The sequence below is a fragment of the Panthera pardus genome, unplaced genomic scaffold (assembly GCF_024362965.1).
Source record: "Panthera pardus isolate Hobbes unplaced genomic scaffold, ASM2436296v1 HiC_scaffold_19, whole genome shotgun sequence".
Taxonomy (NCBI): Eukaryota; Metazoa; Chordata; class Mammalia; order Carnivora; family Felidae; genus Panthera; species Panthera pardus.
In genome coordinates, this window is record NW_026526754.1 from 8583798 (window position 1) to 8611776 (window position 27979).

Below are 27979 nucleotides of genomic sequence, written 5' to 3' on the forward strand. Positions count from 1 at the left end.
TTCTTCCTCTTTTATCCTTAAACAAAAAGCATATGATTTTTAAGGGTACAAATAATTTAGGTCAAGTAGAAGTGCTTTTCACCATTCCCTCTTTATACCTGAACCCACTCCTTCCCCACAGGAGCCAGACTGCCTGGGTCTAGAGCCTAGGACATAATACCTATGTGACTTTGGACTTACAAGCTTATTTCTATGTCCCTCAGTTCCTCTTTCTGACAAAATGATAATACCCCATCTAGATTTTTAATGAATTCATTCATGTAAACATGCCTAGAAGAGTGTCTGCTACATAGTACTACTCTATAAGGACTATCATTATTTTTATCATCATCATTATTAGTGAAATGTGACTCCCTCCAGGCTGTTTCTGTGTGTTTGAATTCGTTTTTCTGCATATGAATTATAGTTTATTATAAAGCCACTATCTAGCTTATAGCCTGGTTTTATTGTAAAAACCATTATTTTATACATGTTGATTTCTATTAAATTTTTCATTTACTTGATATGTAATTTATTATTATTTACAATATGTCTTTAAGACACAGATTTACTTTGGCACTTTATAGATTTACCTCTTGGTAATAAAGAAATGTTACCTAGGGCTGCCTGGGTGGCTCAGTATGTTAAGCATCCAACTCTTGATTTCGGCTCAGGTCATGATCTCGTGGTTCGTGAGTTTGAGCCCCACAATGAGCTCTGCCCTGACAATGTGGACCCTGCTTGGGATTCTCTCTCTCTCTCTCTCTCTCTCTCTCTCTCTCTGCCCCTCTCCTGTACACGCATGCTCTCGCTCTCTCTCTCTGTGTCAAAAATAAATTTAAAAAATTAAAAAATAATAAACTGTTACCTGGATCTAGCATAATTTAATTATTCACACATTAAAGAACACTGGGATGGTTTCTACTTGGTCATTATTTCCAAGACTTTCATACGTAAACATCCTTGTACATGCCTCTATGTGCAAGTATTTCCCCTGGCTAGATATTTAGAAATAGAATTATTGTTAGAACCTACTCACTTCCTGACATTGTGAATGAGTCTCTTTCCCTCACTAACTTACCAGCTTTCTGAAGTAGTTGACAACCTAGAAAACACAGGAAAGCGAGTAAGGCCATGATGGGGCTGGGCGGATGGCTGTTGAATGATGCAGCCTCCATCACATTGTGAATGTGCTGGGGAAAGATAAACCTGTTAGAATTTAAAGCCTGTCCCTGGAGCTGTAATTTGGGAGTTAGTGAGGAAGGCAAGTTAGACTTTGACTGGGTCCCATTTGCAGCCTGAAGCAGGCTCCAGGCTCTGAGCTGTCAGCACAGAGCCCGACGTGGAGCTGGAACCCACAAACCGAGAGATCATGACCTAAGCTAGAGTCAGATGCTTAACTGACTGAGCCACCCAGGCAGCCCATGTTTATTTATTTTTGAGAGAGAGAGAGAGAGAGAGCACAAGCTGAGGAGGGACAGAGAGAGGGGGACAGAGGATCTGAAGTGAGCTCTGCACTGACAACAGAGAGCCCAAAGCGGGGCTTGAACTCACGAACCGTGAGATCATGACCTGAGCCAAAGTTGGATACTTAACCAACTGAGCCACCCAGGTGCCCCTAATTAGAAAAAATTTTAAATGGCCCCTGCTGGGTTTTTGTTTTTGTTTTTTTTCCTCTCCCATAAGGTAAAAGGATTTATCCATGGATGAATGCATGAATAAAGTATGGTATATGTATACAATGGAATATTAAAACATGGATAAATCTTGGGGGCATTGTGCTAAGTAAAAGCCATGTCACAAAAAGATAAATACTGTATAGTTTAACTTACGGTGTGAAAGTGGTCAAATTCATAGAAACAAAGTACAATGGTGGTAAGGGGCGGGGAGGGGGCTGGGGAGAGAAGGAAAGCAGGGAGTTGTTTAATGGCTACAGAGTTTCAGTTTGCAAGATGACACTGTTCTGGAGATCAATGCGAATATACTGTTGAGCCTAAAATGTAAAATGAACTTTAAAATGGTTAACATGGTAAATTTTATGCTATGTGGGGTTTTTTTTTTAAGCCATAATTTTTTTAAGAGTAAAAAGAAAAAATAATCACCACATTCTTGCCACCCAAGCATGATTATAGGTTTGAGATAATAGTCCTGTGCATTTTTTTTCTATAACAAATATTGGGGCACCTAAGTGGCTCACTTGGTTAAGTGCCCAACTCTTGATCTCAGCTCAGGGTTGTGAGTTGGAGCCTCACATTGGGCTCCATGGTGGGCATGGAACCTACTTAAGAAAAAAAAAAAACCCACACTAATATTAATGATGATGCTTGAGTGTCTACTCTTTCTACCATTTTATGCTAGATGCTAGCATAAAATGGTAGAATACATATGTCAGAATGTAAACGAAATGCACACGGAAGTGTCCAAGTCTTTTTTTTCCCCAAGTCTACTTTGAAAATCAACTTGCAACTTGTAGCAATTTCAAAAGCTCAACCCTTTGATAATGACCTTAAAGCCAGAGAAGTTCGGAAAGGGAGAACTGGTAGGGGGGCAAAGAGGAATTCTTGGAGTGGTTCAAGTTTAATGGATGCATAAAGGTACGTGCAAAAGAGTAGGGAGCCTGTCCTTGGTGTGAGGAATAACTTGAATAATTGTTGTTAAAGTGAGGAATAGCGTATTGGAGAGCTGCCTGACCAGAAGTGAAGATGCCCTGAGATGGGGAGGGTGGGGCCTGGTGATGAATCTCTGAAGAAGCAAGCCAGGATTGGCCTTTGGTCTGATTCGAGGCAGTAGAGCTTCATGAATGTTCCTGAGCTGTGGTATTTCCTATATATTTTCTCTTAGGTTCTCCACTTGCTACTGGAACGGGAACCCTTCTCCTTATCCTCTCTGATGTGAATGACAATGGCCCCGTACCAGAACCTCGAAGTATGGATTTCTGCCAGAAAAATCCACAGCCTCATATCATCAACATCTTTGATCCAGATCTTCCCCCCAACACATCTCCCTTCACGGCAGAACTAACACACGGGGCAAGTGTCAACTGGACCATTGACTACAGTGACCAAGGTGGGAACTGGAGTCTTACTCTGACCCCATGCTTTTCCCTGCTCCTGCCCCCCACCCACTTCTGAAAGTCCCTTCTCAGCTTCTCAGATGTCACCTCTTTTGTTTGATGCTTGTTTATTTGCCCCATCTGCATTTGAGGCATTCCCCCAAAGGTCCCTTTCCTTTCCTGGTATCTGACTCTGTAACATACTGCACAGTGATCTTCCACCCAAGCAGCTCCATTTTCTTTACCCTAATAATTCTAGAATGAGGTTGTTTTGTTTGTTTGTTCTTTTTCTCCTGGTCCCATCATTTATTTTTGTTGCTTCCTCCAGCCCGTGAATCTCTAATTTTGAAGCCAAAGAAAACCTTAGAGTTGGGCGACTACAAGATAAATCTCAAACTCGTGGATAACCAGAACAAGGACCAGGTGACCACCCTAGATGTGTATGTTTGTGACTGCGAAGGAGTCGTCAACAACTGCAAGAGGACCATGCCTTATGCTGAAGCGGGGTTGCAAGTTCCTGCCATTCTGGGCATTCTCGGAGGAATCCTCGCCTTACTAAGTAAGTATGCCTGGCAAGCGTTTCAGTCTTTGGCTTCTAAAATGGGGGAGGTTTATCTGTTACTGAGCATTTTAAAGTTGAGTTTGCCAAGACTGGAAGGGAGCACTGTTCCATTAAATCAACAGGAGCCCAGTCCGTCTATTTTGTTGTTCTTTGAATCCTTCAGGGCAGTGCATACAAATCGCCTGCATGAGAATTCTGATCTGGGGTGGGACCTCACATTCCACCTTTGTCACCAGCTCCCGGGGGTGCAAATGTTGGAGGTTCTTAGAGCAACCCAGAGCAGCAAGGCTTTAGGGTACTATTCTCACCAGCATGGTCGGAGCTACCAGCTCACCACCCCCACCTTCCGTCCTGGAGAAGGGATGAGAGAGGAAGTGGAAGGCACGTATCTGGAAAGTGCACCTTCACTCCCATTCCGATGGCTCAAACACAGCCACACCTAGAATGTCCCACCCTAACTGAGTGGCCATGTGCCCATTTAACACTTGGCACAGAGTGGGGGTGGAGTGCAGGGTGAATAGTGAGTATCAATGACTATCAGGACAGAGTGGGGGAAAGACCGTGTATAATTAGGGGCTGAAAAGGGCGGTCCAGGTCATGAATGCCTTTGCATTCAGAAGAGGGGGCTGTTAATTGAGCCTCAAGGAAGGTTTGGTGGAAGATGTAGGATGGTCGGGACAGGGACTGATGGCATCCAGATGGACAGAGGGACATTCGTGACGGTTCCCACACTAGTGAAGGCACAGAGAGGAAGGGGAGGCAGGGAGGAGACCAACGTGGCTGGAGTAGAAGAAAGTTCTTAGAGGGAGCAGTGGGGCCACCTCTGGGGTTTCAAGTTCGACTCAGCACAGGTGTTCTTTCCCCTGCCGCTTGCTGCTTCAACAGATTCATTTGCTCCTGCCCTTTGCTGCTTGTGTCGTCTCAAAACTCAGAAGGAAGGAGAGTGTTGTTTAGAATTCAGTGAGCTTTCTGGACTTGTGTTCCTCAGAATTCACATGGCCTTTATTGCCACCGTGGGATGAGGTTAATTCACCTTCCTGTGTCATCAGCACAGGTGTGACAGCACAAGCCCTGCCTGCCCACTTACTTCCCACTCCAATCACATTTGAACGGGCCAGTCTGCTCTGGGGACAGCATTTACAAACTAGCACTTTCATTCTGAGGAAAATGTTCAAGACTGGAGTTTACACTTAAAATACCGATTTTTTAGTAATAGCCTTACCTCAATTTGTTTGGGGTATATTTTATTAGACACAGAGGCCAAGGACAACATGGAAGAAAGCTTAAATGTGGAACAACATCGAAAGCAGAAGCAACGCCAGGATCCACACTTCTAGCTTCTTGTTCCTTGTGGGCAAGCGTAGAACTTAGCCTTCTAAAGGTGATTCTACAAAGATGCCGGGACATGTGGATGTTCGTGTAATCCCTCAATATTCGATTGCTTGCTTTGTGCCAGGCTTTTTGAGGATCCCACTGGGGTTACTGAGGTTTTGGTACAGTGTATAGGGTGGTACTTCCTGAAGCAGTAAAAATATGTTGTTACTTTTCTAAAGGGATAACATTTGAGTAACGTTTGATCAGTAACATCTTCTTGGAGATGATAACCTGCTCCTTGCTCTTACTTGCTCTACGCTCCACGTGGATGGTGACTGTTGACATCTTATATGGTCTTCAGGGCCGTGTCCTCGGTGCCAAGGCACGTCTAGGCCGACCCAGCAAGTGCTCACTGTTCCTGTTTATGGATTGTGATCAAGGAAGTTTGCTTATCTGAATAAAGTCTTGGAAACTTGCTGATTTCAGAAACAATAGGGAGTTTGGGTACTTCTAAGAAATCTTTTCCCCAAGTCTATGCAACCTCCTGTTTCAGTCCAATAATACTGTTTCAGTAGGATGTCCTTTCCCTCCTCCCTCCCCCTGTAGGGTGTCCTTTAGAGGTACTTGGGCACAAGCATCTATGAAGAAAACACATTGAATCATCATTTTTTCATTCACGATAAGTAGTTTAAAAGTTTTTAACAGCTGTTAATCATATATACCCTAGAAACATCCCATGATCAGATGAAAACTTTGGAAATTAAACAGATCGTAGAGCTTGCCCACATGATTTTTATCTTAAGGGAATATACCAGGTGATTATATGGTCTGTGTCCCATTCCTCAGAACTGATTAAAAATAATGTGCACCTGTCAATCACATTTAGGGTGACTCAGCCCTGTTCACGAACCTCTAATGGTTCCAACTCAGAATCAAAGCCAAAGTCCTTCTAGTAGTCGACATATCCCTGCCACCCCTCTGTTTGCTTCTTTCCCCCTCACTCACCCTGCTGTGGCCATGCTGACTTCACTTTTCTTAATCATGCCAATCATGCTCCTGCCTCAGGTCCTTTGTCCTTACTACCATTTCCTCTGCCTGGAGCATTTTAACTCAGATTCTGAGAAATGACTGACTGGTTTAATAAGTCCAGTTAGGGGCCCCTGGGTGGCTCAGTCCATTAAGCATCCTATTTCGTCTCAGGTCATGATCTCCCAATTTGTGAGTTTGAGCCCTGAGTCTAGCTCTGTGCTGACAACTCAGAGCCTGGCGCCTGCTTCGGATTCTGTGTCTCCTTCTCTTTCTGCCCCTCCCCCACTCATGCTCTATCTCTCCCAAAATTAAATAAACATTAAAAAAGATAAATAGTCCAGTTGAAGACACGCTTGAATTCCCATGTAATTGTCCACTATGTTATACTGTATACGTTAACTTCAGGTATGTGAGCATCGCCATGTGGGTTGTCTGACAGCCATCTGTCTGGTAGGCAAGGCAGTGGTGCTGTGTGATAGCTGCTTTTTATGGCCTTCCTGACCTGTGGCTCTCCTTGTTCTCTCTTCCCCACACCAGTCCTGATTCTGCTGCTTTTGCTGTTTGTTCGGAGGAGAGGGGTGGTCAAAGAGCCCTTACTACCCCCAGAAGATGACACCAGGGACAATGTTTATTACTATGATGAAGAAGGAGGTGGAGAAGAGGATCAGGTACCTTTTTAAAACTGTGGCAAAAAGCTATGTGGTGATCTCTATTTGGAAGAAGCAATGATTAGGAGAAGGTAGGCATTTAAAATACCGTTGTTCTGTTCAGCACCCAGATGAATGGACAGATGCAAAGGGCAGTTAAATAACTTGCCCAAAGTCACACAGGTAGGAAGCAGTCAAACCAGGTAGTCTGACTCAAGCCTGTCCTCCTCATGGCTGTTCTCAGGACATGAACTTCAAATTATTTAGACATAAAGCAATTAATCTGTTGTGATATTTTGTCCCTTGAGTTTATAGGTATGCTAAACTTTTGCTTTTCTTTTTGTAGATGTTAAATCTTCAGGCTTTCTTTATTTTCCCTGATTTTGGAGATGATCTTACCTTGCCCCGGAGTTTTTTTGTTTTGTTTTGTTTTTGTTTTTTAAAGTAACCTTAATGCCCAACGTGAAGCTCAAACTCAGGGACCCGACATCAAGAGTCACATGCTCTACTGACTGAGCCAGCCGGGCACCTTTCTGGAGAGTTTTTGAAAGTGTATTCTGTCTAGAAAGGGAACCTTGGGCCCCATCTCAGAGTTCGGCTTTTGACTCCCGCCATGCATGAGCACATTTGCTGAGCGATGTGGTCTGGAAGAATAGCCATCGATTAGAATTTCAATGCCTGTTTTGCATAACATATTAAGGGGTACAGAGAAATGTCCTTCAGGCATTTGTGGGACAACTGCTGGTCTCAGCTACTGTCTTAGTCTGTGTGGACTGCTATAACAAGATACCACAGACATTGCTTAAAAACCACAGAAATTCATCTCTCACAGTTCTGGAGGCTGGGTTGTTTAAAATCAAGGCACCAGCAGATGTGGTGTTTGGTGGTGGCTTGCTTCCTCCTTCATAACCAGCCATAATGTACTCGCACGGCAGAAAGGAATCTCTAGGGTGTCTTTTATTGGGGCACCAGTCCTCCTCCCGACGGCTCCATCTACCCTCCTGACGTAATCACTTCCCAAAAGTCCCACCTTCAAATACCACCACCTTGAGCATTAGGTTTCAACGTATGAATTTTGTGAAGGACACAGGTATTGAGTATACGGCAGCTAGGCTCACAAGAATCTGTGGACCGGCTAGGACTTAGTTAATAAGGTATAACAGCCTACATCCTTACCACAGGGGCTCCTCATGATCATTTGATGTCTTTCCTTTTTTTTTTTTTTTTTAATGTTTATTTTTGAGAAAGAGACAGAGTGTGAGTGGGGTAGGAGCAGAGAGAGAGGGAGACACAGAATTGGAAGCAGGTTCCAGGCTCTGAGCTGTCAGCACAGAGCCTGATGTGAGACTTGAACTCACAAACCATTGAGATCCTGACCTGAGCTGAAGTCGGACGCTCAACCAACTGAGCCACCCAGGCACCCCTGATGTCTTTCCTTCTAGGGCTATTGTGAAAACTCTTAGGTTGAAAATTGTCATTTTAGTTTACACTGGCAAATGCTTGCAACTATCATGCAGTTGACAGGGTATTATCTGATACCAGAATCTATAATCCAAATATATCCCCTTATTTGTGACTGTTTCTTTTTACTCGGGTCTGTTTTTACCTTTTTCTCCAAAGGACTTTGACTTGAGCCAGTTGCACAGGGGCCTGGATGCTCGGCCTGAAGTGACTCGTAATGATGTGGCGCCAACCCTCCTGAGCATGCCCCAGTACCGGCCCCGCCCTGCCAATCCTGATGAAATTGGAAACTTTATTGATGAAGTAAGTTAGCAAAATCAAAAGCCATGGTGCCATTCATCTCTCAACTCAGGAACAGTTGTGTTGAAAGTCAGGAAAAAGTCTTTAGATTCTTTGCTTTATGTTTTCTCCTTGTCTGATCCCTGACTGCTATTTTTTATTTGTGTCTCATCTGAATTTCAGAACTTAGAGCACTTCAAATTGTTCCTAGCGAATTTGCGAAGTCCATATGGCAAAACCAAGAATGACTTGAAAGGATTTAGTAAAAGTAGACATGAAGCTAAAGGAATTCAAAGTAGATCCAGTTTGGTTTCACTAATGAGTCTTTTTGCCCCTGCATCCCACTCCTGGTTGGGATGTGATATTAAATGTGTATCATAAGTCTACCTAAGGGCCAGAAAAATAGCATCCCTTTGTATATGTCAGAAATGCATTCAGCTTTAAATTCCAGGAGCTTAAACAGATATAACAGAGGGTACCTTGTTTTTGTGCTTGTTACCTCATGAGCACAAGATGGCTGCCACACTTCCAGGCCTTGGGTCTGTATTCCAGTCAAGAAGAAGTAGGAAGGGTAGGGTAGAAGCCAAAAATTTTCATTCAAGCACACTGTTACTGCCAAGTAGGGAGTTTATTCTATATGTTACAATACGACTGTTTTCAGCCTCTGTCCATCCTGACGGGCTTGTTTGTCTCCTGCCTACACATAACTTATCATTAGTATAGAGGAAAAGATTCTGCAATTTACCTGTAATGTTCTCTTTTCATGAAATATATATTAGATTTGTCTTCCTTGACTGTTTGTATAAATTTACCTTATTGGTGTCGCAGGATGGTTGCATGGTCATGTGTGACTCGTTGCTCGAGGCACCTAGAGGAGGCATCTTGCCTCAGAGGACAGGTGTGCGATTCCTTGCATTGAAAGATCCTATCGTCTTCCTTCTTCTTTAGAACCTGAAGGCAGCAGACAGTGACCCCACTGCTCCTCCTTACGACTCTCTGCTTGTGTTTGACTATGAAGGAAGCGGTTCTGAAGCTGCTAGTCTGAGCTCCTTAAACTCCTCGGAATCAGACCGAGATCAGGACTATGACTACCTGAATGAATGGGGCAATCGCTTCAAGAAGCTGGCAGACATGTACGGAGGTGGTGAGGATGACTAGGGGACTCGAGACAAATGGGGAAGGAGATGGGCCCCTACATCGTGTGATAGAAAATTCAGGGCTCATGGTTTCTCAGCTCCCTTCACTTGAGATGACTTTCTGGGGAAGAGAGACTGCTCGGTGATGCAGTTAGGATAGTTGGGATTTCCACTTTATAGATCTAATCTGTGTGTGTTCGAATGATTTCGCCCTAATTTTTGAATCTTTTTTTCTTTCCTCACTCTTTAAGTGGTGATGCTGTCCCAAAGACCCCCATATGTTAATACTTCAGAACAATAGCTTCAGCCTCAAAAGGTTCTGCTAGCAACTTGCAGATTTCCTTAAGGGTTTTCGTCTCATTTTTTAAGGGAAGGGAGGGGTCAACTGCCCTATTATTTTGTGTGTGTATGTATGTATGTGTGTGTAATTATTTTTAATTTGTGTACTTTTTTCCTCCTATCACTGCACAGCACCCCTTGTTCTACTATCCACTCTTACTCCTTCTGAACCTACATTGCCCCAGACAGGGGTTCTCTGATGCAGAAATTGTGGGGCCCTTTCAGGATAAGTGTGGTCTTAGTCTGGCCATAGTGTGACTGGGTATTATTTACTCTTAAGACCTTTAATCTTCTGAGTATATAACTTGAAATAGGTATCCATCCACTTACTGGTTGTGCATAAGAATGTTTGTTATGTGTATGTCATTACTGGGGTGATCTGGTTCTAAACAGGAAGCCTTGACCAGAAAGGGTGGTGAGTTTTCAGGTGCCACTCCACATCTAATGTTCATCTAACACTCAAACAAGAGAGTGATCTATTCCAACACTTACGGTAGTGCCTCGAGTGCTGCAGCCAAAGACAGAAGGTGTTTGTCCCAGCGAAGAGCAACGTGAAAAATGGGTTTGAAGGTGGCAGGAGACAAGTTGTTGAGCCTGGCAATTTAGGAAACTGAGGCTGAGGATGGTTGAGGTGGCTCTGCCTCTAGTCCTGAGAAAGAATGGAAGAATCTTAACATGTGACTCCAGTCAGGATCCTGCTACCAGAGTTTCTTCCTGACAGCCCAGAACCCCCCAAGTGCCTGCTGTTGTTGATGTCCACAGGATATGCTGGCTGATCTGGAAACATCTGCCCGAAATTCCAAGCATGCATAGAAAACAATATCAGGAAATCCAATTTATTTTCCTTAGGAGCAGGAAGAAAATATGGCCCTAAAATGTGTTAGTAAGGAGAGTGTGGGGAGAACTCTGATTTGGATCTTCTTTTAGTTGAAATGTGAACTTCAAGAACCTTTTGACAACCATGGAAAATAATCTTATCTAAATTGCTTTACTGTCTGTCAGGTGTTTTTTGAAGAAAAAAAAATCATCCCTGCAATCACATCTTGGAATTGTCTTGATTTTTCAACAATTTAAACTCGAATGTAGTCCTGTATAGAGAATGTCACTATAGTTTTGAGTATATATGTGTGTGGGTGTTGATAATTTTGTATTTTCTTTGGGAGTGGAAAAGGAAAACAATTCAAGCTGAGAGAATTCTTAAATATTCATTTTTATAAATTTTATTAAAGAATTTTGTTAAACATTGTCAGACACATGTTTTATTTGGTTAGCCACAATTCCATGCAAGACCAGTGGTACTTGGGCTTATTCAAAACATGGAGAAGGAAGCTTCATGTTGAAATGACTACTCCAGAACTTTGTGTCCTTCTATTGCGGGCAGAGTGTGGGAAACTGCATTTACAAATTCACTTTACTTGAAAACTGTCCATATGGTATGTGGAGAAGCCATTAACATTCTCTTCTTAATGGAAAAACTACTGTGGGCATTGCTGAGGGACCTAGCAGAGCTTCAGACAAATTCAGTCAGTCAGCAAAAAGTTTGTGTAGTCCAGTGGTTCACCACTGGGGGAGAGTATGGCTCCCTCTCCCGGAGGACTTTGTGCAATTTCTGGAGATACTTTGATTGTGATGACATCAAGTCAAGGCCAAGGATGCTGCTGACCGTCCGGCAATGCACAGGACAGCCATGTGCAACAAAGAATCATCAGGTTCAAAATGTCAGTAGTGCTGCTGTTGAGAAACCCTGTTACAGTTCTGTCACTTTCCTCTGCTGGAGTGTAGGACTTGAGATAGATATATAAATTTTTTTAAGTGGTGGTCAAATATATATACAGATCTTGACTTATGTGGTTATATCCCAATAAACCATCATAAGTTGAGAATATGTCAAAAGTGCATTTAATTTGCCTAAGGCACCAGACATGAGATCGTAACCCACTTTAAATGTGCTCAGAATGCTTAACATTAGCCTATAGTTGAGTAAAATCATCTCACGCAAAACCTGTTTTATTTAAAATAAATATTTTAAATAAAATATTTAAATATTTTTTTAATATTTATTTTGAGAGAGGGGTGCCTGGGTCTCTCCATGGGCTAAGCGTCTGACTTCGGCTCGAGTCATGATCTCATGGTTTGTGAGTTCGAGCCCCACGTCAGGCTCTGTGCTCAGAGCCTGGAGCCTGCTTCGGATTCTGTGTCTCCTTCTCTCTCTGCCCCTCCCCAACTTGTGCTCTGTCTATGTCTCTCAAAAAATAAATAAATGTAAAAAAAATTAAGATTTATTTTGAAAGTACATCATGAATGAGGAAGGGGCAGAGAGAGAGAGAGAATCCCAAGCAGGCTCCACATTGTCAGCACAGAGCCCTATAAGGGGCTCGATCTCATGAACCATGAGACCATGACCTAAGCTGAAATCAGTCAAGAGTGTGTATGCTTAACCAACTGAGCCACCCAAGTGTCCCTCATATTAACCTTTTTTGTTTATTTTTTTAATGTTTGTTTATTTTTGAGAGAGAGCGTGAGCAGGGAAGGGCAGGGAGAGAGGGAGACAAAGAATCTGAAGCAGGTTCCAGGCTCTGAGCTGTCAGCAGGTTCCTGGCTCTGAGCCTGACGTGGGGCTCGAACTCATGAACCGTGAGATCATGACCTGAGCCGAAGTCAGATGCTTAACTGACTGAGCCACCCAGGTGCCCCCACAAAACCTATTTTATAATAATAAAGTGTTGAAGAGCTCGTGTCATTTATTGAATATGGACAGCGAGAAATGGAATGGTTAAGTGTGTCTGTTGCTTACCTTCCTGATCACAGAACTGACAAGCCGTGGCTGCCACTCAGTGCCCAGCATCACGAGAAAGTCCGACCGCGTATCACTAGCCCAGGAAAAGATCAAAATTGGAAGTATGGTTTCTACTGAATGTGTGTGGATTTTGAGCGTGCAATTCAGTGATACTAAGTGCACGTATAACCCTCATCTCTATTTCCAGAACCTTTTCGTCATCCCAAACAAGTTCTATAACCATAGGCAATAAGTAACTCCCCGTTCTCCCCTTTCTCAGCCCCAGTTACCTCCATTCTACCTTGTTTTATGAATTTATTCTAGGTATTTCATGTAAGTGGTGTCATGTAATTTATGTGCTTTTAAACTTGGTGATGTCATGTAGCCTAATGTGTTCAGGGGTTGTCCACACTGCAGCTTGTATCAGCACTTCATTCCTTCTACGGCTGAGCAATATTCCATCACGAGCATATATACCACATGTTGTTATATATCCATTTATCTTGGGTTGTTTCTACTTTGTGGCTATTGTGAATGATGCTGCAGTGAACGCTTGCTTACAAAAACTGTTTTTAGTTCTGGTTATTAACCTGAGAGGAGCATTGCTGGGTCATATGGTAATTCTGTGTGTGGTTTGAGAGACTCCAATATTGAAACCTTGGTTGGTTGGGTCCTGGAGTGAAAATTTAAGATCCATAAAAGACTTTTTTTTTTTTTTTTTTTTTGAAATTGGGCACATTGTAATAAGTAGAGTAGATTATATTCCTGAATAAACTTTTATTTTAATGTTTGTTTACGACAGAGTGAGAGTGTAAGTGGGGGAAGGAGCAGAGAGTGGGAGACACAGAATCTGAAGCAGGATCCAGGCTCTGAGCTGTCAGCACAGAACCTGACGGGGGGCTCGAACTCAGATTGTGAGATCATGACCGGAGTTGAAGTCAGACGCTTAACCCACCAAGCCACCCAGGCACCCCATAAACTTTTTTTTTTTAATTTTAAGTTTATTTTGAGAGAGAAAGCATGAGTGGGGGAGGGGCAGAGAGAGACTCCTAAGCAGGTTCTGCATTGTCAGCCCGGAGCATAAGGAGGGCCTTGAACTCATGAACCATGAGATCGTGATCTGAGCCAAAAATCAAGATTCAGATACTTAACCGACTGAGCCACACATATGCCCCTAAACATTAGTTTTCTTGGGGACATAGTTCACTAAGAGAACCTTATTAGGAGATAAATGATGACGAATTTAGGGATGAAGTGTTACATCTCGAAATTAAGAATGATTCAACAAAAAAGTGTGAAGAGTGGTAGCACGAAGGCAGATGTGACAAAATGTTCATAATGACTAAATCTAGGTGAAGGGCATGTAAGTGTTGACGTACTATTTTGGTTTTTCTTTGAGTTTGAAGTATTTCACAATTAAAAGTTGGGGAGAAATTAGGAAGCTGGAAATAAACCTTCATATATATGGTCAACTGATACTCTACAGGAGTGCTAAGACCATTGGGAAAAGGACAGTTTTTTGGTGGGGGGGCAGATGACACAAAAATTACGTGTGTGTGTGTGTGCACGTGTGTGCGTGTGTGCACGCGCACACAGTATTGGGGAACTTGGGTGGCTCATTTGTTTATCAGACTCTTGGTTTCAGCTTGTGTCATGATCCTCGGATTTGTGGGTTTGAGCCCCACGTAGGGCTCTGTGCTGACAGCTCAGAGCCTGGAGTCTGCTTCAGACTCTGTCTCCCTCTCATTGGGGGGTGGGAGGGACTGCTTGGGATTCTCTCTCCCTGTCTCTCTGCTCCTCCCCCACTCGCCTGTGTTCACGCTCTCTCAAAAATAAACTTTATATGTTTTTATTATAGTTGACACGGTGTTACATTCGTTTTAGGTGTTACAACTTAGTGATTTGACAAGTTTATGCATTATGCTATGTTCATTCCAAGTGTAGTTGCCATCTGTCCTGTTGCATCACTATTACAATATCATTGACTATTTTCCTTATGCTCTGCCAAAAAGGACAGTGTTTTCAACAAATGGTGCTGGGAAAATTGGGTGTCCATATGCAAAAGAATGAAATTAGTCATACTGTTATACCATATACAAAAAATAAATTCAAAATGAAAGACTTTTTAAAACATAAGGGCTACAGCTATAAAACCCTCAGAAGAAAATGAGAGAAAAACATCATGACGCCAGATTTGGCATTACGTTGTGTGTATTTGGCCACAATAAAAAAAGGTCAGGGGAGAAAACTACAATGAGGACAAATGATAAAATGGTTCTATACAGAATTAAACTGTTTACAAAGTACCACCACGTGCAAAGGGCTATAACCAGTCAGGTAACGTGACTTCTGAGAAAGGCTACAGAGAAGGGGTTTGCATCGAGCCTGGAAAACAGCGCCTCGGTTTCCCTCTTGCTGGTTCCACGGGTACCGACAAGGCAGTTATGTGGAGAAGACATGAGACCCTGGAGCCGTGCAACCTGGATTCCAATCCTGATCCTGTCCTTCCCACCTGTGAGCTTAGGCAAGTTACTTCACCTTTCGATGCCTCGATTTCCTTATCTCCAAAGGAAGCATTGATGTGTATAAAGCATTTAGAGGAGTGCCTGGCACATGGTAGTGGTCTGTTAAATGTGAGCTCTTGTTTTTATTATTGAATAAGGGGCACAACAAGGGAGTTCGGGTAGAGAGAATCACTTAAGTGGACGCAGTGTGTTTGGAGAGAAAAGGCCAACCGTTGCGTTTTGGACTGGATTTAGTGGGTCAGAGAGCACAACTCAAGTGTTGTGAGCAGAAGTATGCGATGGAAAGCGGTGTTGTGTGAAGATGGCATCTGTTTGCAGGGGTGATGAGCTGTCCTGGGGAGGGTACCCAAGACAGTAAAGAGCCTCTGTCCGTTGAAACAGAAATGAAGGATCCAGAATACAGCACCGTGAAGAGGCTTTTTCCCAAAGACTCCCCTTATCTCCCTAAAAGCAGAGCCTCTTCAAAGGATTTGGCAGTCATAAAGCATCTCCCAAGGAGTTTCCTAAGTAGGGAGGATTGACTCCTACCACCGGAGATTAGAAATTGGCACCTCAGGATAAGAAATCACCTAAACACATAGTGTGACAGAAATCATAGCTCCCATCTCATTGATCTTCTCTCAAAGTCACGTGTTTTCCCATAAGTGCCCTTTTTCTAGTAAGACGGGATGTAAGCTGTTTCTCCCCTTCCCCTATTAAGATGGAATATAAGCCCCAAATTGTAATCACTTCTTGAGTCACATTTTCCTATGAACTCCCTTGGATGTGAATAAAAATCTGTCTTCTAATCTTTTGTCTGTTTAATTCACACACCTTCCTATTCAGAACCTAAGAGGATAGAGAAAAGTTCTTCCTCTATGATAAATATCTGATTGATGCCAAAGAGTGGTACTACAGAGAGAAACCCCTTCCTTTAAAATAAGTGAAGGGGGGCGGCTGGGTGACTCAGTTAAGTGTCCGACTTCAGCTCAGGTCATGATCTCGTGGTCTGTGAGTTCAAGCCGCACGTTGGGCTCTGTGCTGTCAGCTCTGAGCCTGGAGCCTGCTTCGGATTCTTTGTGTCCCTTTCTCTGCACTTTCCCTGCTCACACCTCTGTTTCTTTCTCTCAAAAGTAAATAAACATTAAAATTTTTTTTTAATTCAGTGTCTCCCTCTCTCTGCCCCTCCCATACTCGTTCTCTCTCTCTCTCTCTCAAAAATAAACATTAAGAAAATAAAATAAAGGGACGCTGGGCTCTCTGCTGACAGCTCAGAGCCTGGAATCTGCTTCTGATTTTCTCTCTCCCTCCCTCCCTCCTTCCGCCACCCCCCTCCCCCGCCCCGCGCGCTTGTGCTCTGTCAAAAATAAGTACACATTAAAAAAATTTTTTTAAGTAAATGAAGGGTCGCCCAGGTGTCTCAGTCGGTTAAGATCTAGATCCAGGTTTGGGCCATGACCTCACAGTTAGTGTGTTTGAGCCGCGCATGGAGCTCTGTGCTGACAGGGCAGAGCCTGCTTGAGATTCTCTATGCCCCTCTCTCCCTCCCTACCTCCTTCTGTCTGTCTGTCTCTCTCTCTCTGTCTCCCTCCCTCCCCTCTCCCCCCTCTCCCTCTCTCCCTCTCTCAAATAAGCTTTAAAAAATTACATGAAAATTGGGGTGCCTGGCTCGCTCAGTCATTGGAGCATGAGACTTGATGTCAGTGCTGTAAATTTGAGCCCCTTGTTGGGTGTAGAGATTACTTTAAAATCTTTAAAAAACAAAAGCCCTAAAAATAAAATCACTTAAAAAAAATGAAAATTAGGTGAGTTTCAGGGGCCCCTTCTCTGTGGAGGGAGTGGTGAGGATTATCACAGTGAGTAAAGTTTTGACAAGAGTAGGGTAAGAATTTAAGGGTCATTTATGGAAAATGGCATGCAACCACTCCAGTCATCACATGTGGCTTTAGAAGATAAGTACCCATAAGAACACTTAATTTGCTGGGGTCTTTACTGGGAATCGTTACTGTAAGACAATGGATAACTACAGGGTGCCATTAGCCTCGTTAGTTCTCTGGGTTGAAGCAAGCAGCCCCAGCAGGCTGGGGTATCTTGTTGAGCTGCTGTCCCCCAAGTCCCTGATAATGGGCTCCTTGTTGGTTGACTTAAAATCAATGGAATACGTTTTTCATGAATATAGACTGTGTGTGTGTTGAACATCCCCGGGTGGCTCATTGTGGGGAAGCAGCAGCCTCTCCGATGTAGCTCTTCTGGAATATTTGTCGTGATGGGTATTTCACAGCATGATTGCCCGAGAGTCTCCCAGCTCTTCTTATGTGTTTGCCCAAAGCAAAACGAGGAGGGGACTGCCAAAATTCAATTTCTATAAACTAAAATCCTGTAAGTGTAAATACCGGATTCTAAGGAAGTAGTAGGGTAGTTAAAAGCCAATTTGAGGGGCGCCTGGGTGGCTCAGTCGGTTAAGTGTCTGAGTTCAGCTCAGGTCACGATCTTGCGGTCCGTGAGTTCAAGCCCCGCGTCGGGCTCTGTGCTGATGGCTCAGAGCCTGGATCCTGTTTCAGATTCTGTGTCTCCCTCTCTCTCTGCCCCTCCCCCGTTCATGCTCTGTCTCAAAAATAAATAAAACGTTAAAAAAATTTTTTTAATAAAATAAAAGCCAATTTGAATGATTTTGTGGGGGCGGGAGAAGCTTGAGAACACTTCCTTTTTTTCAGATGCAGAGCTTATTTATCAACTTATAGGCCCTAGGCACTCCTCTGACATCCTATCATATGTGTTAAGATGCACCGAATATTCTACGTGGGATATATTTTTTTGCTGGAAAAATTTTATAGGATCTTTTTGACACTGCTTTTGAAATTATACGCGTGAGGGGCACTTGGGTGGTTCAGTCGGTTGAGCGTCCGACTTCAGCTCAGGTTGTGATCTCACTGCTCCTGACTCCAAGCCCCTTATGAGGCTCTCTGCTGTCAGGGCAGAGCCTGCTCTGCATCCTCTGTCCCTCCCTCTCTCTGCACCTCCCCTGCTCACACTCTGTCAAAACAAAACAAAAATTAAAAAAAACTGAACATGCCATTTTGTGGTATATGAGCCTTTTAGAGTCCAAATAATAAAATCTTATGCCAATATCTGGTTTGGGGATAAAGGATGATTAGCTCTGGGGACCCCTCTTACCATCTTTTGTAACTCCCACACCAGTATCGCCCTTAGGCTTGTCTAGTAGGGCCTCCGTTCTGGGTCCCATCCTTACAGGCCCCACCTGGCCTCCTCCATGATTCGCATCTTCACGGACAAGAAATACGCCAGTCCTAGGGGAATTGCCCACCCCAAATCCTCCCTCCAGACCTCACTCCAAGTTCTGGGACTCTGGACTTCCCTGTCCAATCATCCCTGAGCCTGCTTCCAGTGCTACGTGGGCCTCTTCGCTTGGTCTTCCCTCTGGAAGCTGAACCCTGTTCGTGTGTTCCTAACACTAAGGGGGTGCCAAGGGGCAGTTTCTGAGAGGTGTGTGCACATCCAGGCTGGGATATCCACATGTGTGAATGCAGGATGGAGACACTAATGAGAAGGAAAGGGGTCAGGCCAGAGGTGGGAGGCTGACTTCTGCCATACTGCCACATCCAATATGGATTTCTGAGGCCAAATTTGAGAATTCTCAATTGAAACCTGGTATATTTTTCAAAGTAGGAGAACAAAAGATTTTATTTAACAGGCTATTCGTTTGATTTATACTTTGAAACTTAAGCATATGATATGGAGGCCTCCACTTGTATTTCTACCCTAGTGCCCACAAATCTTAGGGCTGGGCCATTCCCACACAAATCTTTATGCCAAACTCACTAAATGTTTAATATTTTGAAATGACCTTAAGTTTTTTGCTTTGTTTTAGGCTTTTTTTTTTGGGGGGGGGGAGCTGTACAGGGAGACCTTAAATTTTTTATTCCTCAAAATGAACTTGGATACACACATAACTGGAGAAAAATTGTCTACTCACAAAGCCTGGCGTGGGATGTATAACACAATAAAGAGAGCGTTGTAGTAATTTCGCAGGTCATTTATTTCCCCTTCAAAAATGTTTTTCCAATTTGAAGATATTTTTGCAGGATTTTATTTGAGGAAGAGATGGAGAGTAAGACACACATACAATTTTTTAATTATCCCCTCTGTGGGAGACATTGCTAAATGCTTAAGAACAGTATCGCTTTTTTTTTTTTTTTTTTAAATTTTTTTTAACGTTTTATTTATTTTTGAGACAGGGAGAGACAGAGCATGAACAGGGGAGGGTCAGAGAGAGGGAGACACAGAATCTGAAACAGGCTCCAGGCTCTGAACTGTCAGCACAGAGCCCGACGCGGGGCTCAAACTCACGGACCGCGAGATCATGACCTGAGCCGAAGTCGGCCGCTTAACCAACTGAGCCACCCAGGCGCCCCGAGAACAGTATCGCTTTAACTCCCTAAGATAACTTTGTGCAAATGGTTCTGTTACCTATTCACTTTAGAGAGTAGGAAATGGTTGATGGATTTGGGCTGGAGCCTAAAGTCCTGAGAGTGACCAGGAGGGGTCTGAGAAAGGAGTTAAGTGACCAGCTTCTTTCTCCAGTGGCAGGGGCTCGCAGTGGAGCACATCCCACTTCCTAAGACTTCCAACAGCTAAATGCTGAAGGGCAGTCATCAGGTCTGATGAACTCAGGCTAGTTCAGGGAATCTCAAGGAGAAACAAGACAGCCTGTTTGGGAGAACTTTCAGAAAATGGGTGGTGGGGGTGGCTGTGACAATGATTATTGACTTTTACTGAAGGGAAGCTAAAGGTCTTGCCCTCAGAAGTACTCTCCTAGATTTGTAGCATGACTTTCAGACAACAAGACTTTAGAATGTCCCACCAGCATTCGTGTAGGTGAAAGCCTGTCCCTGTTGGGGTGACTCTCAAATGAATTCTGTTTTACCTATTAACACAATGGGGTGGGGGACCCTGGGTGGCTCAGTCGGTTAAGCCTCCGCCTTCAGCTGGGGTCATGATCTCGCAGTTTGTGAGTTCGAGCCCCAGGCGGGCTCTGTGCTGACTCCCCGGAGCCTGCAGCCTGCCTCGGATTCTGTGTCTCCCTCTCTGTGATCCTCCCCCGTTCATGCTCTGTCTCCCTCTGTCTCAAAAATAAACAAACATTTAAAAAAATTAAAAAACACAATGGGGTGTGGGGAGGGCACAATTTTAATGTACCCAGAATTTTCCAAGAATATAAACACAGCAAAGATCAACATTTTATTGGGACCGGTAATTATTACGTTTCAAAAATCGTATCACCAATAACAATATTTGTGGTTATTCAAATGCATGTGTCTGTGTTTAGCACTTATTTTTAATTTCTTTTGAAAGTAGGCTCCTCATCCAATCTGGGGCTTGAACTCATGACCCTGAGGTTAGGCGTCGCATGCTCTACTGACTGAGCCAGCTAGTCACCCCCAGCACTTGTTTTTAAATATCATTCATAAAGAAATTAAAAAATATTCAGTTGAGTGATGTTTATGTATCCAAACTTCATCATAAGTAGGCACAGCATCTGTTTACTTCACTATGTCTTTTGGTGCTCCGGTACCCAATTATTTTCATAGTGAAATAGGTATCATTTTATGATAAACTACTATACTTCTCTCTTCTTCGTTACTTAGTGGTTAATCATATTGAGTTTCTGAAATTGTGCACGTAGGTTGGTTGTGTTAACTGTTTTTTCTGCCCAAGGGACTAAACGGGGACTGAAAACTTGTGTAAAAGGGCGCTCCGCCCACGTCGGCCCCGCCCCTTGCGGCGGGCCCCACCCCTAGCGCCTTCCGCCACATTCAGTATGGCGGCGACGCCAGTCCGCAGAGGCGATTGGGCAGGTCGCTAGTGGCGCGTTCCACTCCAGTCATGGCGGCCCGCCGACCGGTCGCGGGCAGCGGGGCTCTGGCAACGTGCGGTCTGGAGAGCATTCTGGAGGCGCTGAAGCTTCTGCTGAGCCCGGGAGGTGAGAGGACGGATCTCGGCGCCGGGCTACACTCGGGACTCTCAGGGCCACCAGTCTTCCCGGGCTGCCCTGCCTTCCGCAGCGTGCGCCTCTCAGGCCCTCCCCGGGACCCCCAGCTCTGAGGCTCCTGGGGGCTTTGGGCATTGTCCGTCCAGCCTCATTTTACTTGAGGAAACCGAATCTCAAGGAGGGGATGGGATTTGCTGAACACTGATGGTAACCGACGTCTCTTGAGCGCCAACCTTGTGCCAGGCACTCACTGTTAAGCGCCCTGGGTACTTGGTTCCATTCAGTCCTTACTGTCACCCTCTGAGGTAGGGACTGCGGCAAGAGCTTCCGAGAGGGTAGCGCTCCTGACGCGTTAAGTGAGGTCCCACCTCCTGAGGGTTCAGGGTGTAATGTGGACGCTGGAGATTTGTACAGAATGGCGAGGCGTGCAGAAGATGGAAGCAGTGGCGTTTGAGCTGGGTTTGGGGACAGCGTTTAGGGATTTACAGTCACTTGTAATCTTTCCTGGTGAGTTGGCAAGATCTTCCCAATTTAGAATCTGCAGGGACCATGGCGGTGGTTTAGCCTGGCGCTCTCCTTTTACACCTGGGGACACTTAAGCCTCGCTGAAGAGATGAAGTGACCTGACACAGATTATGTGGGCAAATTAGGGGCACAACACGGACCTAGGGCCGAGGTCTACCGAACTCCCTTCTCAAATCAAGGCAGATTATTAAGTGTGGAGCCTCTGATGTTATCCGGAGTTTGGAGAAAGGACACGAGAGATAGGGACCGTATATGTGCAAGAAGGGGTTTGTTCGTGAGCAAAGTAAGGTACATGAAGGGCCATCAGGTGATGCTTCAAGTCTCAAATTTTAAGATACTCCCCCAAATGCAGAAACTTCCACTAACATTATACCATACCTGGGAGAAGTGAAAAGAAGTCATTAATAATAGTCATTGAGGGGCGCCTGGGTGGCTCAGTGAGTTAAGCATCTGTCTTCCGCCCAGGTCATGATCTCACCGTTAGTGAGCTCGAGCCCTGCTTCGGGTCAGCCCTGCTTCTCTCCCTCTCTCTCTCTCCTCCCCTCTCTCTTTCTCTGACTTTCATGGGATTTTCTCTCTCTCTCTCTCTCTCTCTCTCTCTCTCTCTGCCCATTACTCCCTTGGGCCCTCTCACTCTCTCTCTCTCTCTCAAAAAAAAAGTAATAGTAATTCAGTGCCTACCAAGTATCAGGCCCAATAATATGCTGTTTACATATATATATATATATATATTTTTTTTAATTTTTTAAATGTTTATTTATTACTTTTGAGAGAGAGACAGAGTGCGAGCCGGGGAGGGCAGAGAGAGAGGGAGACCCAGAATCCGAAGCAGGCTCCAGGCTCTGAGCTGTCAGCACAAAGCCCGACGTGGGGCTTGAACTCATGAACTGTGAGATCATGACCTGAGCCAAAGTCGGAAGCTTAACCGACTGAACCACCCAGGTGCCCCTACATGTATTATTTAATCCTTACAATTTCATAGCATAGATATTTTTTGTATTCCATTTTACAGATGAAGGAACTAAGGCTCAGGTATGGGGAAGTTGCCCGATGTCAGTCTAATAAAGTGGTAGAGCTGGATTTTTTTTTTTTTTTAATGTATTTATGTAGGCTCTCTGCCAACGTGGGGCTCAAACTCACATCTGCAAGATCAAGAGTGGCATGCTCTACTCACTTAGCTAGTCAGGTGCATCATAGCCAGGATTTAAAACAGTTTATTTATTTTATTTAAAAGGTTTTTGGAGGCAGCTGTTGCCTGGGCGGCTCAGTCAGTTAAGCATCCAACTCTTTTTTTTTTTTAATGTTCTTTTTTTTTTTTTCTTTTTGAGAGAGTGTGAGCAGAGGACAGGTAGAGAGAGGGTGACAGAGGATCTGAAGCGGGCTTTGCGCTGACAGCAACGAGCTTGATACTTTTCTCAAACTCATGAACTGTGAGATCATGACCTGAGCCCAAGTCGGTTGCTTCACTGACTGAGCCACCCAGGCTCCCCAGTCATCCAAGTCATCCCAGGACCATCAGGTCCTGATCTCTAGGTTAGTGAGATCTAGCCCTGCATTCAGCTCTGTGCTGACCGTACAGAGCCTGCTTGGGATTCCCTCTTTCCCTTTCTCTCCACCCCTCTCCTTCTTGCATGTGCACACAAAGCACACACATTCGCTCTCTAAACAAATATTAAAAAATATATATTTTTTTAATTTTAGAGAAGGAGTGTGAGGGAGGAAGAAGGGCAGAGGGGAAGAGGGAGGGAGAATCTTAAGCCAGATCTTCTTAAACGAGAAGCCCGGGGCAGGACTTAATCCCACGACCCTGGGGATCATGACCTGAGCCAAAATCAAGTCAGTAGCTCAAATGACTGAGCCACCCAGGTGCCCCTATTTTTTTTCTTTCATTTAAAATTCCAGTATAGTTAACATACAGTGTTACACTACTTTTGGGTGTACAATATAGTGATTCAACAGATCCATACAACACCTGGTGATCATTACAAGTGCAATGATCTTAATCTTCATCGCCTGTTTTACCCATCTGGCCTCTCTGGTAGCCATCAGTTTGTTCTCTGTAGCTAAGAGAACTGTTAGCTACAGCTGTTTCTTGGTTTGTCTCTCTCTCTCTCTTTTTCCCCTTTGCTTGTGGGTTTTTTTGTTTGCTTCTTAAATTCCACGTGAGTGAAATCATACAGTATTTGTCTTTCTCTGACTGGTTTTGTTTAGCATTATACTCTCTGGCTCCATCTATGTTGTTGCAAATGGCAAGATTTCATTCTTTTTTACGGCTGAATAATATTCAACCATATTTATCCATCTTTATCCTTTCATCTATTGATGGACACTTGGGCTGCTTCCATAATTTGGCTACTGTAAATAATGCTGCAATGAAAGTAGGGTGCATATATCCTTTTGAATTAGTGTTTTTGTTTTCTTTGGGTAAATACCCAGTAGTGTGATAACTGGATTATAGGGTAGTTCTATTTTTTTATGTTTATTTATTTATTTTTGAGAGAGAGAGAGAGAGAGAGAGAGAGAGAGAGAGCTTGTGAGCGGTGGAGGGGCAGACACAGAGGGAGAGAGAATCACAAGTAGGTTCCACACTGTCAGCACAGAGCCCACTGTGGGGCTCGATCCCATGAACTGTGAGATCGTGATCTGAGCCAAACGAAACCAAGAGTCAGATGCTTAATCAGCTGAGCCACCCAGGCACCCCCAGGGTAGTTCTATTTTTAATATTTTGAGAAACCTTCATACTGTTTTCTACAGTGGCTGCACAGTTTGCATTCTCACCAACAGTGCACGAGGATGCCTTTCCACATCCTCGGCCACACTTGTTGTTTCTTCTTGTCTCAAAACCAAGAGTTGGATGCTTAACCGACTGAGCCACCCAAGTGCCCCTCAGTGTAGTTTTGATTTGCATTTTCTTGATGAGCAATGTTGAGCATCTTTTCATGTGTCTGTTGGCCATGTGGATGTCTTTTCTTGTTTTTAAGTTTATTTATTTATTTTTTTTAGTAATCTCTATACCCAACATGGGGCTCAAACTCACCATCTTGAGAGCAAGAGTTGCACACTCTTCCGACTGAGCCAGCCAGCCACCCCCAGTTCTTTTTTGGAGACGTGTCTGTTCACGTCTTCTACCCATTTTTATTTATTTATATATTTATATATATTTTTTATTTAAAGTTTATTTATTTTGAGAGAGAGAACAAGAGGAGGAGGGGCAGAGGCAGAGGGGGGGACAGAAGATCCAAAGCGGGCTCATGAGCTGTAAGATCACCACCTGAGCTGAAGTCAGACACTTAATCGACTGATCCACCCAGGCACCCCTTCTGCCCATCTTAAAATTGGGTTATTTGTTTTTTGGGTGTTGAATTGTATAAGTTCTTTATATATTTTGGATACTTTTTTTGTGGGAGGCGGGGGGTTGGCTAGAGCCAGGATTTAAGTTCCGGTACCTTCCACTATAGTATGATAACTATACTACTTTGCCCCAGTGAAGAAGAAAACTGCAAAAGACAGTTTTAACTTGCTAATTGAGAGGTCACTTGTCTAGTAACTGCAGCTATCTACAAATGACTGAGAACAAGGTTAAATAAGCAAAAAACCTGGAAGTAATCATCTATCATAAAGCACACGTACACAAAACACGTTTATAGAAGACCTCTCTAAATCTCCAAGAGTGTTGTGGAGTCACATACATGTGCTCACTTAACATACAGGAATTCAGGCATTCCTATTTGAAAAAGGATAAGTACTGTGGTAAAATGGTATGATTTTGCACATATAGTCTATTATATATTGTGTGCATCTGCCTGCTGTTTTATCATATCACTTGCTGAGGGAATTAAAAAATACCTGTGCGTCATGAGTATTCAGATGTCCCTGATGTATTGAGGAGTTAGGGTGAAAGTACTGGTTAAAATTACATGCAGCTAGATTAAACTTTTTTTGATCTGTCTTTTTTTTTTTTTTTTTTTTTAATGTTTATTTGATTTGGAGCTCCTTGGTGGCTCAGTCGGTTGAGCGTCTGACTTTGGTTCAGGTCATCATCTCATGGTTTGTGGGCTTGAGCCCTGCGTTGGGCTCTGTGCTGACAGCTCAGAGCCTGGAGCCTGCTTCAGATTCTGTGTCTCCCTCTCTCTCTCCTCTTCCCCTGCTCACGCTCTGTCTCTTTCTGTCTCTCAAAAATAGATAAACATTAAAAAAAGTATTTGATTTATTTTGAGAGAGAAAGGAAGACAGAGTGTGAGTGGCAAAGAGCAGAGAGAGAGGAAGAGAGGGAATCCCGAGCGGACTTCATGCTGTCAGCACAGAGCCCTATAGGGGGCTCAAACCACAAATCATGAGATCATGACCTGAGCGAAAATCAGGAGTCAGACGCTTAACCAACTGAGCCACCAAGGTGCCCCTGATCTGTCTTTAAATTGACTCCCCATGAAGGGTGCCTGGGTGGCTCAGTCGGTTAAGCTCAGTCAGTTAAGCGTCTGACTTCAGCTCAGGTCATGATCTCTCAGTCTGAGTTCGAGCCCCGCATCGGGCCCTGTGCTGACAGCTCAGAGCCTGGAGCCTGCTTTGGATTCTGTGTCTCCATCTCTCTCTGCCCCTCCCCTGCTCATGCTCTGTCTCTCTCACTCTCAAAAACGAATAAGCGTTAAAACAGTTTTTTAAATTGACTCCCTTTGAGGTAATATGCACTGGGAGTCATCTGTATATAATAGTCTGTCCTCACTGCTCTTGGAGAAACAAAATTACATAAAAATGTGTGCTCTCAAGTATCTTGTCTTTTGGGGAGATGGTAGTGTGTCTGTAGATGAAGAGACAGTTCACACAGTAGGATCACACTAATGGTGAGAGGCTAGTGCAGATGGCAGTTGGATAGAGGAGTCACCCCTGAGTGGAGCTGTGGAAGGCTACAAGAGGAAGAGGAATTCGGTCTCGGTGGGAATTATGTAGAAAGGAAGGGAGATGCCAATAGTCTTTCACTTGTGAGGCATCAAATGTTCTGCTGCATTAAGCGTGTTCTCCTCTGCCTTCCATTTCTATTGTCAATCATGGGGCAAATAATAGTTTCACCACCTGGGTTAAGGTTCTTGTTAAGAAATGTGCTAAGCAGAATTTGAAAGGGATTTGTCGATTTTAGTGAAGTTTTGTGTGTAAGAAATGGAGGCCATCTCAGCAATAGTTTTCCTAAAAAATATCTTTCTGTGTTAAATACAGACCAAATTCTATCATTGAATTTGAATATGTTGTGGGGAAGGAGCTGGAAAATCTGATAATCTGTGTATAATGAAGATGCACCATACTTAATCTTGCATGCCATATTGCTTTGCACTTTGAGCATAATAAAAAGTTCCACACAAACTGTGAAGTCTGCTTTTAAATGTCACAAAGCATAGGCATTCAAATTGGTGATTGGGAAGAATCCATAATGCTGTCCATAAGGGCAACATTTCCTGAAGTGTGATAGTGATGTAGTTTTACGTGGTACATACAGTAACATTTCGAGGCTGCATGGTGTAGTGTAGTGATCAAGAGTTAACTTATCAGGAAGAGTGGCATTGTTTTGCATTTTTGCAAGTCTCTTTGATGTCTGGCTTACTAGAAGACGGCTGGATTTTTGTATTTGCTTTTCTGTTCAATCTGTCATGATAGGTTGTTTTGATTGGAACAGATGAAGAAAATCTAGACTCACATAGATACGTAGTTGGAAAAGGAAGAACTCAATAGCCTTTTCAGAGAATTGTATTTTTTCATACTGTACTAAAACTGAACGAGAGGTAATTTCTTAAAGGTTAGTTATGATATGGAATCTGTTTTTTTAGTGGTTATTAATTTTGAGAGAGAGAAAGCACACACACGCGTGCTGGGGAGGGGCAGCGGGAGAGAATCCCAAGCAGGCTCCACGCTGTCAGCACGGAGCTCTACACAGGGCTTGTTTCCATGAACCGTGAGATCATGACCTGAGCCGAAGTCAAGAGTCAGACACTTAACTGAACCAGATGCTTAACTGACAGCCACCCAGGTGCCCCTAAACTGAATGAACTTTTCACACTTGGTGCACTCATGAGAGAATGAGACTGTAGGAGGCAAATAATGGCCTAGTATTAATATGAAAATAGTTTGGAACCTGCAGAGTCCCTCAAAATCTGAAACCCCTGAAAACTTGAGTCCCTGTACCCTGCTTTGAAAACTGCTGCTTTAGGGGATGCCTTTATTTTCAAGTAGATTTTGTTTTTCACCAGTAGAGGGCAGAGGAGACTACTTTATTAAGTGGCTCTTGAAAAACAAAGCTTTTGTTTGAAATCACTTTGCTTCCCATGTTTGGGTTCAAAGATCTTATAAAGTTGCAGGAAGTCCCTGAGAGGTTGTTTAGGG

At 43.7% G+C, this 27979-nt stretch overlaps 2 protein-coding genes across 5 annotated transcripts in view; both read left to right on the forward strand.

Moving 5' to 3' along the window:
- Positions 1-11047, forward strand: part of CDH1 (cadherin 1) — an 81200-nt gene extending 70153 nt beyond the window's left edge. The window contains exons 12-16 of the mRNA XM_019455447.2: positions 2821-3045; positions 3360-3590; positions 6474-6604; positions 8204-8347; positions 9272-11047. Coding sequence (XP_019310992.1) covers positions 2821-3045; positions 3360-3590; positions 6474-6604; positions 8204-8347; positions 9272-9481 — 941 coding nt within the window. The 3' untranslated portion in view covers positions 9482-11047. The remainder of the gene's footprint in view (positions 1-2820; positions 3046-3359; positions 3591-6473; positions 6605-8203; positions 8348-9271) is intronic.
- A 9882-nt stretch (positions 11048-20929) lies between these two features.
- Positions 20930-27979, forward strand: part of TANGO6 (transport and golgi organization 6 homolog) — a 192000-nt gene continuing 184950 nt past the window's right edge. For 2 of the 4 annotated variants that reach the window (XM_019455446.2, XM_019455444.2), the window contains exon 1: positions 20931-21079. In XM_019455446.2, coding sequence (XP_019310991.2) covers positions 20983-21079 — 97 coding nt within the window. In that variant the 5' untranslated portion in view covers positions 20931-20982. Of the gene's footprint in view, positions 21080-27979 lie in introns of all 4 variants that reach the window. The other 2 variants (XR_002081659.2, XM_019455442.2) reach the window with 2 other exon arrangements.